At 63.8% G+C, this 14,685-nt stretch overlaps 1 protein-coding gene across 17 annotated transcripts; it reads left to right on the forward strand.

Annotated features, from left to right (window-relative positions):
• Nucleotides 1-1,320: 1,320 nt before the first annotated feature.
• On the forward strand, nucleotides 1,321-14,564 carry POLRMT (RNA polymerase mitochondrial). 17 transcript variants are annotated; one of them, XM_065875196.1, is made up of 22 exons: nucleotides 1,325-1,412; nucleotides 1,912-2,010; nucleotides 4,138-4,745; nucleotide 6,502; nucleotides 6,994-7,081; nucleotides 7,182-7,374; nucleotides 8,622-8,771; nucleotides 8,980-9,144; nucleotides 9,235-9,390; nucleotides 9,617-9,841; nucleotides 10,044-10,850; nucleotides 11,193-11,315; nucleotides 11,618-11,740; nucleotides 11,991-12,170; nucleotides 12,405-12,491; nucleotides 12,575-12,688; nucleotides 12,787-12,839; nucleotides 12,953-13,051; nucleotides 13,791-13,863; nucleotides 14,018-14,109; nucleotides 14,185-14,246; nucleotides 14,335-14,423. In XM_065875196.1, the coding sequence occupies exons 1-22, from the start codon at nucleotides 1,325-1,327 to the stop codon at nucleotides 14,382-14,384; spliced, it is 3,636 nt and encodes a 1,211-aa protein (XP_065731268.1). In that variant the 3' UTR covers nucleotides 14,385-14,423. The 17 variants fall into 17 exon arrangements, with proteins under 17 accessions (XP_065731259.1, XP_065731268.1, XP_065731262.1 ...); XM_065875190.1 differs by having other exon boundaries at nucleotides 13,752-13,863; nucleotides 14,335-14,384; XM_065875187.1 differs by lacking the exon at nucleotide 6,502 and having other exon boundaries at nucleotides 1,321-1,412; nucleotides 6,951-7,081; nucleotides 12,575-12,697; nucleotides 14,335-14,564.
• The last annotated feature ends 121 nt before the right edge of the window (nucleotides 14,565-14,685 follow it).

Below are 14,685 nucleotides of genomic sequence, written 5' to 3' on the forward strand. Positions count from 1 at the left end.
CCAGGAAGGAAACCCTAGATATGAGCCAGGTCTGAGGTCACGGTACCCCAGGGCATCTTGGGGTGGATTGGGGCTGTTTCGGGAGGATGCTGCTGTCTGTTGAAAACATTCCCAGCTGGTGGCATCACAGTGCACAGCCCTGCGTGGGCAGCTGCGTCTGGAATGTGCTGGTGAGAGGCGTCCAGACCTAGGAGTCTGGCCCTTCCAGAGTACAAGTCCGGCCTCCACTCTGGGTAGTGGGGAGACTGAAGTCTGAGCAACTGGGGACAGGTGGCAGCTTGAGCTGAGGCCCCTAAGGCCCACCGTGGTCTGGCCCCTGAGCACCCTTCCACCTTTGTCTCTGCTTCCTCTCTCCCAAACACTGCTCCAATTCCAACTTTCCTGTCTCTCAGGCCTTTGTACTCACTTTGATTGCTGCCTGGAGCGCAGTTACACCATGTGTGCCTATTCTCACCCTTCACATACCAACCGATCCCAGAGAAGACGCTCCCTCCCCTGACCTCAGTTTCCCCAACTGAACGATAAGGTGAGGCATGCCTTCCAGGTCTGATTCTAAAGTTCTGGCCCTGCTTACTCCTGAGTGGGATCTCCCTGGAGACCAGGGCTGAGATGCTCCAGGCATTATTTCATTCCACTTGTCATCAAGTCAACTTAGTTAGAGGTGAGTCTGCGCTCTCTGCCCCACTCCGTCCCTGGCCTTGGGAACTAGTGGGTAAACTGAGGCCAGAAAGAGTGAATGAGGGAAATGTCCAGGAAACACAATGACCCAGCTGACCGTTGGCTCTGCGGCTTTGAATCAGACGGATGTGGGCCTTCATTCCAGTCTCTCTGACATTCGTGCTGTGTGTCTTTGGGGAACCTGATTGACCTCTCTGAACCTCAGCTTCCTCCACAATAAACCGGAGATAGTAATAGTTCCCTCCCCAGAGCTATCTTTGGATCAATGAAGATCGCGGATAGGAATCTCTAAATTGCAGAACGCTGTCCTAATTATTTGGCGACTATTCCTTAAACAACAACAACAACAACAAAACCCAGGTTCCGGGTCCTCCCAAAGATGGCTTAGATTCTCGCAGTGTTGCCCAAGCAACGGCTCTGTCCCGCCCCGCCTCGACAGGGAACAGCCAATCAGCGGGCACCACCGTCGCATGCCCCCCCCCCCGGCCTCCGGCGCCCCGATGCCCCCTGGGAATTGTGGTTCCTCCCGCGCTCTCCAGGCGAGTGGTCCCTTCGCGGCCGCCGTAGGCCATAGGACTACAACTCCCGGCGGGCGCGGGCGGCGCATGTGCGTTGCGACGGCGCGGTGGTTCCGCGTGCTGGCGGCATGTCAGCTGTACGCTGGGGCCGCGGCGCGGCGGGGTTCGGGAGGGCCCTGTGGCCGGCGGGATCCCCCGGCCTCCTGGCCGAGGAAGGTAATGAAGGGGAGTCCCGGAACCGCTGCCCTGCCCCCCCACCCGCGGCCGTGACCTTTGGCTTCTCGACCCTCGGAATCCAGCTTCCTCCGACCCTTGCCCTTTGCTCTTGGGAGTTCTGGGAAACCCAGTGACTCGACCCCGCTTTCACTCGCCCTTGGCCCACTCTCCGGACAGGGGTCGGCGGGGCACTTTGATCTTCGACCCTTGATTTCTTTTGGAGCCCCATGACCCACTATTTACGGTTTAGGGTTTTTAACCTTTGAATTGTCTGTGCCTTAGTTCGACGAACCTTTTATCCTCCACCCCACGCCCCAGTTTTCTTTTTTCCTTTGCCCGTGGTGTCCCCTTCACTTTTGTCCTGTTAGTTTCTTTCCAGTGTGAGACCGGTGACCGCTGACAGTTCCCACTGCCTTTAGGGTTCCTTTGCCCCTGTCAGGGCCCTCCCTCCCCCACCCCTGATGCCCGCCTCCTTCAGCCTCCCTGGTCTCTCCTGCAGGGGCCCTTGGTGGCGTCTGGAGCCGTAAGAGGAGCTCGACTGCCAGCCCTTGTGAGCAGGACCGCCGGAAGGACTGGGGCCATGCCGAGCTGCTGGAGGGTGAGCCTGACCCCCGAGGTTTGGGGCCTGAAGCCCCTTCCTCGCTGTCCCCCCGTCGGCAGCGCTGCTTGGAGCCGCCTCCCTGGTTCCCCACAGGGACCCCGGTGAGAAGGGATGTCAGTCTGTAAGGTGGGGTGACTCATGGGGTCCCGCTCTCTGGTGGTCCGAGGGCTCCCACGGTGAAGCGAGTGCTGTACACAGCGAGCTCTTGTAGTCCCCTCGTCCCAGCAGGGGCTCCCCCTTTCCAGATGAGACAGTGGAGGCCCAGATCTGTGGCTGGAGAGACTGGCTCAAGGCCACCCACCGCTGCATGTGCAGAGCTGGGCTTTGAGCTGTGACATGACCAAGCTCAGTGGTCCTGGCTCAGCTTCCTGGGCTTGGGCGCATGATGGGGTCTACTCGTGGTCCTTGTCGCCTGGGACAGACAGCCAGGTCCTGGCGGCCTCTGTAGCAAGTGGGGGGGCATCTGTCCTTCTCGCCGCCTCACTGTCGTCTCCCTCCTAGATGTCCAGTGCCTCCTGCTTCCCCTCCTGTTCCTCGTCCAGTGTGTGTCCAGCAGCCAGGAGTGGGGTGGGGGAGGCTTTGAAAAATAACACCTAATTTCAGAAAACCCCAAACACGCAGATGTGAAGCCACAGGTTCCACGGGCTTCGAGAGCAACCTTCTTTCGTTTCTCACCCATCTCATTATTTTAAAGCTAAGCCCAGGGTCTGGAAATCTGAATCACTTCATCTCACTCCCCAGCCTTGAACCGTCCAACTGTTTCCTCTCTCACAGAATAATCTCCAGGCCCCCACTGAGGGCCGTAGACCTCCAGGCCTTTGCCTACCTCCTCGGCTTCTGGCATCAGGAGCTTTGCACCTGCCTGTCCTGGGTCACCCCCCAGGTGGCTTGGATGCGGCTGCCTCCAAGGGAAACCTGTGCCCACATCCTGCTTCTGCCTCGTGTCCTGCCCGACGCTTTGCCGCCGGACACTCTCCCACACGTGCAGAAAGGGTCTGCCGAGTCTCCGGATACTGAGGCTAGGGCCGCGCCTGTGTTTCTGCTCTGGGCCAGCTCTCTCTGGGGCCGATGTTGTAGTGAGACAGGCGCAGGCAGGAGGTGGATACCCTTGGTCCTCACGTTCGCGGATTCTGTGTTTGCAAAGTCTCCTACCAGCTGAACTTGTAACCCCAAAGCCGATGCACACCTTCCCAGCTGAGGTGGAGCCGGGCGACGCCCTGTCAACAGGCATCCTTTTCAGGGTGTATCTGGTGCGACGTTTTTGCAGTTTGTGCTGTTCGTTGGTGTTTCTGCAGTTTAAAATGGCCCCAGACCTGGTGCTGGGGTGCTGTCTAGTTTCCTCAGCTCAACGGGGCTGTGACGTGCCTTTTGTAGAAAATCTGCATGTTCGACAAGCTTTGTTGAGGGGTGAGTTGTAGGAGTGTTGGCTGTGAGTTCAATGTTAGTGAATTAGCAATACATAGGAAATAAGATATCTCAGATGAGAACTCACAGAACGGTGTTATGTGTGGACCTGTTGGTGGAAATATGACCGCGGGCTCTCAGGAGCCCCGTGTTTGCCTGGGAGTGGTGGTTCCCTGTTCACCAGCTCAGTGGCCTGAAACTCTGTAGAACAGAACTGCCCCAGGTCCTGAGAGCTGACTGTCCGTGAAGTGGCACAGGGCAGCGGCGGGCTGTGAATTGTCTGTGTGGGGTGGTGGGGTGTGGGGGTAATGGCACGTGCAAAGGCCCTGAGGCCATTATGGATGGAGTGGGGGTGGGAGGGGCAGGGAGGCACCGGCACCCGGGTGGATTTTGAAGGCAGAGCCCTGAGGAGGCGCTCACGGGCTGCATGTAGAGGGGGAGAGTCGCAGACGACCTGTGACTTTTGGTCAGGCTGGGAAGGACGGAGCTTGGTGGGGTGGGGGAAGACGCAGAGAGGCAGGTTGTGGGCAACACCGGGAGCCTGTTCGGGACGTTGGGTTTGAGTGGCTCGGGTGGATGGGTGCTGGTTGGGTGGGCGGGGCGTGCGTGGCCAACGAGGTAAGTCTAGGGACGTTGGCGGTGGTCAGCAGACACATGGGGCTGAGGTCTCTCGCCTCCTGGGCAAAGGGGTCCCCTGACGTCTCGCCCTCTGCCCCATAGTGCTCAAGGCGCGGGTGCGGCAGCTGCAGGCCGAGGGCGTGGCAGAGGTGACGGTGAAGAGGGTGGCCGTGGCTCGAGCCCCGGAGGCTGGCGGCGCCCAGCCACCCAGGCAGGCCCAGGCCGGGGCCAAGGGGGCCGCCGCCACACTCAGCAGCCGCTGGGCGCAGAAACTGGACAGCGATCAGCAGCTGATGGAGAAGCGCAAGCAGCGGCTGGAGGGGAAGCTGCAGGAGCGTGTGGAGAAGGGGGCCTGGCAAAAGCAGCTGCGCCTGGAGCCCCGGCTGCTGAGCAGGAAGCTGGCGAGCCAGCTGCAGCACTGGGAGCAGGGGGCACCCCGGAGCCCGTGGGAGGAGCAGCTGGCACAGCTGCTGCAGGAGGCCCCACACAGGCTGAGCAGCGAGGCGGCGGCGGCTCCGGCGGACAGAGGCCCCGAGTCGCGGCTGGAGGGCCAGCGGCAGAGGCTCCTGTCCTTCTTTGAGTGCTGCCTGCTCACGGGCCACCTGCCCCTGGCCCACCACGTGCTGGTCACCCACCACAGCAAGTCCCAGCAGCAGCGGCTGCTCACGCTCTCCATGTACAACATGGTCATGCTCGGCTGGGCTCGCCAGGTGAGTGACTGGGCCCAGGGAGCGAGTGCCCCGGGGTCAGAGGCAGAAGCCAACTTGGGGGCACTTAGATTTGAACCCTTGTCTTTTAGCCCCAGGGCTCAGGCCTTTGTCTTTTCTTGTTTTAATAATTCTTCAGGCTTGTCGATTATGAGTCACACGTGGCCTTCAAAGCAAAGTGTGAAAACGAAGCTGTGCTCTGGTTCAGAGCATTTCCTCCTGGTTACTTGACCACGGCTCTGGTGCGAGGGGCGCTGCAGACCCTCCCTGGGGCTGTGACCTCAATGCTTTCCATCTGGCTTGTTCTTGTCTCGAGTTTCCTAGGTGGGATCCTTCTTTTTAATGCGGACATTCACAGCTGTGAATTTCCCTCTGGGAACAACTTTAGCTGCTTCCCTCTCCCACGTCTTCTGTTTTCACCTGCGATTTCTCCTCTGACCTGTGGCTGCTTAGGAGTGTTGCTTAAGCGCCCTTGCTGTGAAAACTTCCCCAACACCCTCCCTCCCGTGGGTCTGCGGCCTCATTTGAGGAGCAGCAGGGAAAGCGTTAGTGCCGGGCAAACGAGGGAAACAGTTGTGTGAAGACACAGGTGCAACTCGCTAAGGCACGTTGGCGGCGGGGACTTCGCTGAGCTGACTCACGCACAGAACGCGGCCCAGAGCTGCCTGATAGCGCTGGGAGGCTCCGAAGGCCTCCACAGCGACAGCCACGGGGGGCTTCTTGCCTGCATTGTCTTTGCAGGAGGGCGCTCAGTTCCAGGAGTTAGTCTGCCTTCCCAGGTTTCTGGCCTCCGCCATCCCCCCAACAAAGCGTCCTGTTACGGCAGCATATTTCTGATTAGATGAGCTTCCTGGGGCTGCCGAGCAAATGAACACAAACTGGGAGGCTTAAAGTAGCAGAAGTTTGTTTTCTTTTAGTCCCAGCGGCCAGACGTCCGAGGTCAGGGCGTGGCAGGGCCCCACTCCCTCTGGAGGCTCCAGGGGAGGGGGCTTCGTGCCTCTGCCAGCTCCTGGGTCCGCGCTGTCCCTTGGGCTGTGACTGCGTCCCTCTGATCTCTGCCTCAGTGGTCACACGGCCTCCTGCAGTGTGACCTCATCCTAACTGCACCTGACCTCATCTAACTGACCTCATCCTAACTGCACCCTGCACCTGCAGGGACCCGGTTTCCAAATAAGGCCCTTTTCTGAGGTTCCAGGTGGATGTGAGTTTTGGGGGCCCTAGGCAGCCAGCCTATGCCCGGCAGGCCTGGCTGCCACCCAGACCTGAGTTTAGTCCCGTTCTGCCACGTGCTCCCCGTGGCCACACCCCTCCCTTCCTTCTGACCCTTGGGTTTCCCATCTTGGGAGGAGTGAGGGCTGTAATCCAGGGCTCCAACCCCATGTATGTGTGTGTTTAACACTGTGAAGGTTCGAATGCATGTTTCCGTGGTGGTGGTGACGTTACTGTGAGTTTTTTTTTTCTTTTTTTTCATAAAAGTTGTTTCCACTTTTTATTTATTTATTTGGCTGCATCAGGTCTTAGTTGTGGCTCGCGGGCTCTAGAGCGCAGGCTCAGTAGTTGTGGCGCACGGGCTTAGTTGCTCCGCGGCACGTGGGATCCTCCTGGACCGGGGCTCGAACCCGTGTCCCCTGCGTTGGCAGGAGGATCCTTAACCACCGCGCCACCAGGGAAGTCCTCCTGCTGTGAGTGTTTAGAGGTAGGATAGATGGGCTGCATCTGGACCAGCAGCGTCCGGTAGGCCTTTCTGTGACGTTGCCAGGGTTCCTCACCTGCTCCAGCTCCTGTCGCTGTTGAAGCAAGTATTTAATTTAAACTAAGTGGCTGCTGTGGTTGGTGACTACCGGACTGAGCAGCCCCCGCTTCCTGCCCCCCACCCCGGGCCGTGCAGGCAAGCACCTAGGACCCAGTTGCTGGCACGTGGTCTGGGGTGGCAGCACCTGTCAGACAGGGTGCAGGACACATGGCGGGGTGCTGGGAATGCCTCTCTCTGGAAGGGTCTGTGGCATCTCTCCTGAGCCACCAGTGGGCTGGAGGAGAAACCACAGGGGAAGTTAGCGGGGAGGCCTGTGTGGAGGAAGGAGGCCCGGTCGCCGGGAAACTGGGTAGAGGAGTGGGCGGGCAGCAGGGAGCACTGTGGGCCGAGCTGGGGCCTCCCTCCCGCCCACACCCGGCCCCCCCGCAGGCCCTCACCCCGCTTGGTTCCCCCAGGGCTCCTTCAAAGAGCTGACGTACGTGTTCTTCATGCTGAAAGACGCCGGCCTCGCCCCAGACCTGCAGTCCTATGCGGCTGCCCTGCAGTGCATGGGGCGCCTGGACCAGGATGCTGGTACCATCCGAAGGTGGGTGGGTTGGTGTAGGGTGGCCTGGCTGAGCTGGGGGCTGGGATCCCTGGGGCTCCCCGGGCACTGGCGCTGTGAGCCGGGTGTGTGTGCCCTGCAGGTGCCTGAAGCAGATGGCGCAGGACGGGCTACAGCTGCAGGGGCTCTTCACGGCTGTGCCGCTGAGCGCCGAGGAGCGGGCTGAGCTCCTGCGGGCCGTGCGCAAGGCCAAGCCCACCTTCACCCCCCCGCGGCTGCCCGTGCCCCCGCCCCAGGTCAACACCTCGCCGCTGCTCCGGGAGATCTACGCCAAGGTGAGCTGGGGCCTGTGGCCTGGCACCTGCCGGGGGTGGGGGGCGGGGGGGGGGTGTTGTCATCTCCGGGTGCCTCGGCCCCTTCCCGTCTCTCCTGGCGGGGTCGGCCCCACCCACCCCCATGCTGGCGGGAGGGAGGCTGCTGTGGGGGGGCCCATGCCGCACTGTCCTCGGTTTCCACGTGGCGATGCAGCCGTGGGCCGAGCGTCGGGGTGTCGCAGGGCCTGTGTGCCCTCCCTAAGACTGGACAGCTGACTCCGCAGGCGGCAGGCAGCGGGCGAGGCCACACCCACCTCCCAGGGTGGAGTAGAGCATGACACCTTGAGGCACTGGGTTTTTTCTTTTTACTGGGACGTAATTCTCCTATTCTACAGTTCACCTTTTAAAGTGTAATTCAGTATTTTTTTTTTTTTTAGTATATTGATCTCTATGTAATTCCAGAACATTCCATCATCCCGAAAGGAAGCCCGTCCCCATCAGCAGTCAGTCCCCATTCCCCCCCAACCCCCGCCCCCCCCCCCCGCCAGCCCCTGACAACCACTAGCCACTAACTCTGTGTCTGTGGATCGACCTGTTCTGGACGTTTCCCATCAGTGGAATCACACCCTGGGTGTCCTTCTGTGTGTGGCTTCTCTCACTGAGCATGGTGTCCTCAGGGTCCATCCACGCTGTAGCGAGTGTCAGGGCCTTCACCCCTTCTCAGGGTTGAGTGATGTTCCCGTGTGTGGAGGGACCACGTTGTGTTTATCATCTGTTGACGGACAATTTGGTCGTTTCTAGCTTTTAAACATCGTGAACCATGCTGCTGTGGCTGTGGACAGGTCTTTGTGTGGATGTATGTTTTGGATTCTCAGTGTGTGTGTTGGGTTTCGCTACTTTTAATTTATCTATTTCTGGAAGGGTCGCACGTTCACACAGTTGCAAGTTTAAAGAGAAAACGGCAGCATCCGGGGACTCGCACTGTCTTCCTGGGCATCCTGCCCGCCTGGCAAGGCCGGCAGATGCTGTCACACCAGCATCGTTGTCTTACTATCCTGGGCCCTGCTCTCCCCGCGGCGTTAAGGATGGATGATTTTCAGGAGACTTGGGAAAATGACTGTGATTCTGCCAGGGGGGCGGGTGGGGGTCCTTGCGTGTGTACGGTGGGCAGCTGCTCTTCTTGACCTCGGGTGTGGATGGAACCCTGGGGGACTCAGGTCGAGAGGTCAGGCACCGGGACCTCACCACCAGCCTGTTGCCACCAGCAGGATCCCGCTGTGTCCTACCCAAGGCTGCACTTGTCCCTGAAGGAGCTGCAGGGCCTCTTCCAACAGCAGCTTCGCGTGGAGATGGCCACCACCATCACCGTGGAGTCCGTGGAGAAGGTTCCACTGCTGACCAAGGAGGTCCTGCATGCGGTAAGGGGCTGGGGGGTGGTCCGCTCCGGCCGAGCGGGGCGTCCCCTGCCTGGGCAGGGTCGCGTGGGGGAGGCCGGCTGCACGGCAACCACCCCCCCACCCCCCGACCCCCGCTGAGCCAGGCACTGCCAGGCATAGGGCTGGGGCCTCGCGGGCTGCAGGGTTGGGTGGGCACGGTGATGACTCCTTGTGTACACCCTCCCCCCAGCGGAAGACCCTGGCAGGCCTGCGCACCCGATGGAGGACGGCGCTGTACCGGGAGCTGCAAGAGACCAAGGAGAGCGAGGCCCACGCTGCTCGAGAAGGCCGCCTCTCACTCTTCCCGTACCTGTGCCTGCTCAGCGAGAAGGAGATTGTGAGGGTGCTGCTGCAGGTGCGCGCGGGGCCGGGGGGAGGGGCTGCTGCGGGCGTGCCTGCGGGTTCCACGCGGAGCGCGGGACTCATGGTGCTCGCTGCCCTCCAGACCCTGCAGGCGCTGCCCGCGCAGGGAGAGTCACTTCTCTTCCTGGCACACGAGCTGGGTCTGCGCGTCTTCAAGAGGAAGCAGCTCAGAAACGAGGTGCAGGAACTGGAGCAGCGCTACTCCAAGTACCTGCACCTGCTGGCCTCCGACACCCAGGTGAGGCCCAGGGAGCCTGGGTGGGGAAACCCAGGCGTCGAGCGGAGGTCCTCTCCCCTCTCTCCTCTCCCCTTTCCTGAGGCGGCTGGATTTGCCCCCAGACTCCACCTCATTTTCCTCACCTAACCCTGGGATAGCAGTCAGCTCGCCCCTCCCTGGGGGTGGGTGGGGGTCTCCGGCTCTGCACCCAGACTCTCATCCCCCTGAGCCACCCTCCCACTCGCAGGTGGCGGAACCGTGCCTGCCGCGGCAGCATTGGGAGGCACTGGGGGTGCCTGAGGCCCCCCACGAGCAGCCCTGGCCCATGTCAGTGGTGGTGCAGCTGGGCAAGCAGCTGGCGGAGGTGCTGGTGCGGGCCGCGCAGATGCCCAGCAGCCTGGCAGCGCCCCGGAGCCCTGGCACACTCATCCCTGTGCTCTACCACGTGTACTCCTTCCGCAGCTTCCGCCAGGTGGGCCACTGTGGGGACGGGCGTGCGAGGAGGCCGCGGGCTCTGGGTGGTGCAGGGCCCCTGGGCCATGGTGGGATCCTGCCAGAATTCTGCTGTGGCCCCAGACCTGGTCTCAGGGTCGGGGCATCTGAGGGGACCCCAGGGCCCTCCTCCACTGCCTTTGGGGCAGCCCCCTGACCTTCTCTGCCTGCCCCGCCCCCAGATCGGGATCCTGAAGCCTCACCCGGCCTTCACGCAGCTGCTGGAGACGGCGGCAGAGCGCACACTGACCTTTGAGTCGACGGACGTGCCCATGCTGTGCCCGCCACTGCCCTGGACGTCGCCCCACTCGGGCGCCTTTCTGCTGAGCCCCACCAAGATGATGCGCTCAGTGGAGGGCAGCCAGCAGCACCAGCTCCTGCTGGAGCGCTGCCCGCCGGCCGAGCTGCATGGCGCCCTGGATGCCCTCACCCAGCTGGGCAACTGTGCCTGGCGGGTCAACGGGCGCGTGCTGGACCTGGTGCTGGAGCTCTTCACTGACAAGGGCTGCCCTCGCCTGGGTGTGCCCGCCCCACCCTCCGAGGCCCCCCGGCCACCCGAGGGCCGTCAGGCTCCCAAGCGCTGCTTGCTGCCCGAGGTCTCGCCCGCTGAAAAGGCTGAGATGCGGCGGGAGCTGGCCCGGCGCCTGAAGGTGGCACGGGAGATGCAGAGCCTGCGCGCCGATGCCCTGTACCGCCTGTCGCTGGCCCAGCACCTGCGGCACCGTGTCTTCTGGCTGCCGCACAACATGGACTTCCGCGGCCGGACCTACCCCTGCTCGCCGCATTTCAACCACCTGGGCAGCGACCTGGCCCGCGCACTGCTGGAGTTCGCCCAGGGCCGCCCGCTCGGCCCCCACGGCCTCAACTGGCTCAAGATCCACCTGGTCAACCTCACGGGGCTCAAGAAGCGCGAGTCGCTGCAGGCACGCCGGGACTATGCGGACGAGCTGATGGAGGACATCCTGGACTCGGCGGACCGGCCCATGACGGTGGGTGGCGTGGGGAGGACAGCAGCTGGGCCCTGACCCCTGACCCCTGACTGTCTGGCTCTCCTGGCCGCCGCGGCACCCACCTCAGACCCATGCAGGCACCCCCCACCCCCTGCTTCTTCTCAGGCAGCCTTCTTTCTGCTTGTCTTTCCCTCTGTCCTGGGCCATCAGCGGCCTCCCGTGCCACAATAGGCCTCCCTCCAGGCTGGCCCCTCCCTGGTCTATCACTGCTGTTCTTTCTCCACGCCTGTCCCCGCGACACCTGGACCCGCCCAGGAGGTGCCCCCAGGCTGGCTCTGACCCCACCAGGCCTGGCCTCACCCAGCCCGCTGCCTCCTGCAGGGCCGCAAGTGGTGGATGGAGGCGGATGAGCCCTGGCAAGCCCTGGCCTGCTGCATGGAGGTTGCCCGGGCGGTGCGTGCCCCCGACCCCACCGCCTACGTCTCCCACTTCCCAGTTCACCAGGTGAGCTGGGGGACTCTGGCGTGGAGCACGCCCTGCCCTTGTGGGCCCCTGCCGAAGGTGTCTCGCTCGGGCTGAGGTGCCGGGGGATGGCTCGGGTGTCTGGCACCTGGCCATCCCACTCTGCGCCGGCTGGTGTTCCCACGGTGAGCAGCTTGTGCAGGCACGCCGCCCCCCCTTTCTGTGCCTCGGTTCCGCTCTGTGGGAGGTCCAGAGAGCTCGCTGTGAGCGGAGCTGGGGAAGCCTGGAGCTCGCCTTGCCCCGCCCCTCGCCCCCTGCGCCTCACTCTTCTACCCCTCACCCAGGACGGCTCCTGTAACGGCCTGCAGCACTACGCCGCCCTGGGCCGGGACAGCGTGGGGGCCGCCTCCGTCAACCTGTTGCCCTCGGACCTGCCGCAGGACGTGTACAGTGAGGTGGCTGCACAGGTGCGCACCCACCCCGCCCCCGCTTGCTCTTATCCCCCAGACCCACCCGGGTCTGTCTGTCGAACATCTGGGTGCTGTGGACCCCACTGCCACGGCCGCCAACTGTCAGGTGACCCGGCAGTCAGGCAGGGTTCCTGGGGAACGTGTCAGAGGGGGCAGTGGTGAGGTCCGCGGGAAGAGAAGGAGCCTCGGGGTGGGAGGCTTCTGGGTGGGCAGGGCCCCGCCCACTGACTGACCCCTGCTCCAACAGGTGGAGGTGTTCCGCAGGCAGGACGCCGAACAGGGTGTGCAGGTAGCCCAGGTGCTGGAGGGTTTCATCAGCCGCAAGGTGGTCAAGCAGACGGTGATGACCGTAGTGTACGGGGTCACCCGCTACGGGGGCCGCCTGCAGATCGAGAAGCGCCTCCGGGAGATCCACGACTTCCCCCAGGTGCGCGGGGCCGAGACTCCAGGTCCTGCCGGCCGCTGTCCTGTAGCAGGTGGCCACCGGGCAGCAGGCGGTCCTGACACAGGGTCTTGTCTCTGCCCACCGTGGGGTCCTCCAGCGGGGCCCATGGGAGCGAGCCCACCCCCTCAGAGTGCGCGAGGTCACTGGCCCAGGGCCATCAGGCGTAGTAGAGGGAACCTGGGCCCCGCCCACGCCCTCCCCTCGCCCTCTCCCCAGGACTTCGTGTGGGAGGCTTCTCACTACCTCGTGCGCCAGGTGTTCAACAGCCTGCAGGAGATGTTCTCGGGCACCCGGTCCATCCAGGTGAGGCCTCATCCTCCCCCTGCCCCCCATCGGCCGTGGCTCCCCAGACCCGGCCCCCCTGAGCCCGGTGTCCGTCCCTGCAGCGCTGGCTGACCGAGAGCGCCCGGCTCATCTCCCACACGGGCTCGGCCGTGGAGTGGGTCACGCCCCTGGGCATCCCCATCATCCAGCCCTACCACCGAGACTCCAAGGTCATGGTATGTGCGGCCACCCCCCCCGCCCCGCCCCTGCCGCCCCCCTCCAGCCGCGCCAGGCAGGACTCAACGCCCCTGCCCCTACTGCCCCTACCCTGCAGATCAAAGGCGGGCTCCAGAGCCTCACCTTCAGCAGCAGCGTGGACACCAGCCAGTGAGTGCACAGGGTGGGGGGGTGGGGCCGGGGCGCCTGGGCCGGGAGGCCGCTGGGGTTGGGCCGGGCCGGGCTGAGGCTCCAGCGTCCCCCTCCTTGCACCCTGCCCCCAGGAAGCCCAACACGCTGAAGCAGAAGAACGGCTTCCCGCCCAACTTCATCCACTCACTGGACTCCTCGCACATGATGCTCACGGCCCTGCACTGCTACAGGTGCACCCGGGCTGGGGACCCCGCGGTGGGTGCCGCCCGCTGGAGATGGGGTCGGGCGAGGGCCGAAGCTGTGGGGGTCTGGGGGACCTGGTGCCCCGGAGGCGACAGGCCTCGAGGCAGGGAGGGGTTGGGACGCGGCTGACCGGGCAGGGGAGGGACTCCAAGTGTGCAGCTGGCCGTCGGAGGGTCCGCGGGCCCAGCCTGCTGTGTGGCCTGCTCTTGACGTGGGTGCACCTGCCAGGGCAGGCAGAGGGTGTCTAGTTTCTCGCGGTTCTGTTAGAAACGGCTGCTCCTGTGGGGGGGGGGGGTGTGGCCGCACTGAGCCAGACCGCTGTGGGAGTTCTGTGTTCTTCCTGTGCCCCCCTGGGGTGGCTCGGGGACCCCTGGGATGGAGCCCTGTGGTGGAAGGGGGCCCAGCCTCAGCCGTCGCCTACGGGAAGCTGAGAATCAGTTGGGTGGCAGCTGGGGGTAGGGTGGCAAAGAGGCTCCTTCCTAAGAGGAGAACTTGTCACTTGCCTGCTGAGGGGCACGTGTGGCGCACAGACAGCTGCTGGAGTGTGCGGGGGTGAGGGGCGAGGGGAGAGTGGGCGTCACTGGACAGTGGGCCCCCCCGGCTGAGCGGTGGGGAGGGGCTTGAGGTGAGAGCTGGGCCAGTGCTGGGCGGCGGTGGGGTGTGGACTGTGAGGGAGGGGACCTCAAGGCGTGGCCTCTCCACGGGGGCCCCTCACTGCTGCCGCAGGAAGGGCCTGACCTTCGTCTCGGTGCACGACTGCTTCTGGACCCACGCCGCTGACGTTGCGGTCATGAACCAGGTGCAGGCCCACCCCCACGAGGGCGGACACCCCCGGCTCTCGCGCCCCCGACCTCATCCCCTCCTGACCTGGGAAGCCCGGTCCCCCTGCCCCTTGGGCCTGGTTCCTGGCTGCTGACGCCCCCCCACCCCCACCACCCCCCCCCCCGTCGCAGGTCTGTCGCGAGCAGTTCGTCCGTCTGCACAGCCAGCCCATTCTCCACAACCTGTCCAGGTTCCTGATCGAGCGGTTCTGCTCTGACCCCAGGTGAGGCCCCCCCAGCCCAGCACCGCAGAGGCCGCTCCCTCCCCAGCCTTACCCCCACCCGGCCTTTGCCCTCAGGACCTCCAAGAGCATCTGGGTCTCCAGGCTGACGGACACGCTGCTGTCTGTGCCCAAGACAGGTGAGGCCCGGGGCTGGACGGCCCCTCACCGGGCTGGGGGCGGGGCCTTCCCCAGGGCCCGCCCCCAGCCTTCTGCTCTGCTCCGCAGGGACATTCAACCTGGAGCAGGTGAAGCACTCCACGTACTTCTTCAGCTGACTGGCCCATGCCGCCTCCCTGTACCTTAGTGTGAATAAAGGTCTGTCATCACGTGGGGGCTGCTCGCCTCGGGGAGGGGCGGGCTGCGCGCTGGGTCCAGGCAGAGCGATCATACGCGGCAGGCTGGGCGCCAATGCTGTCGTTTATTGCGCGGAATGGGGGCGTGGGGCTTAGTGGGGCGTGGGGCTTAGTGGGGCGTGGGGGGCGCGGTGGGCGCTGCTGCCTCGGCTCGTCAGTACATTCGCCATGACGGCAGGGACCCCCCCCCCAGCCTCGCCCCCACGCTGGGGTGCTGGAGGGA

Source organism: Phocoena phocoena, chromosome 3 (genome assembly GCF_963924675.1).
Source record: "Phocoena phocoena chromosome 3, mPhoPho1.1, whole genome shotgun sequence".
Lineage (NCBI taxonomy): Eukaryota > Metazoa > Chordata > Mammalia > Artiodactyla > Phocoenidae > Phocoena > Phocoena phocoena.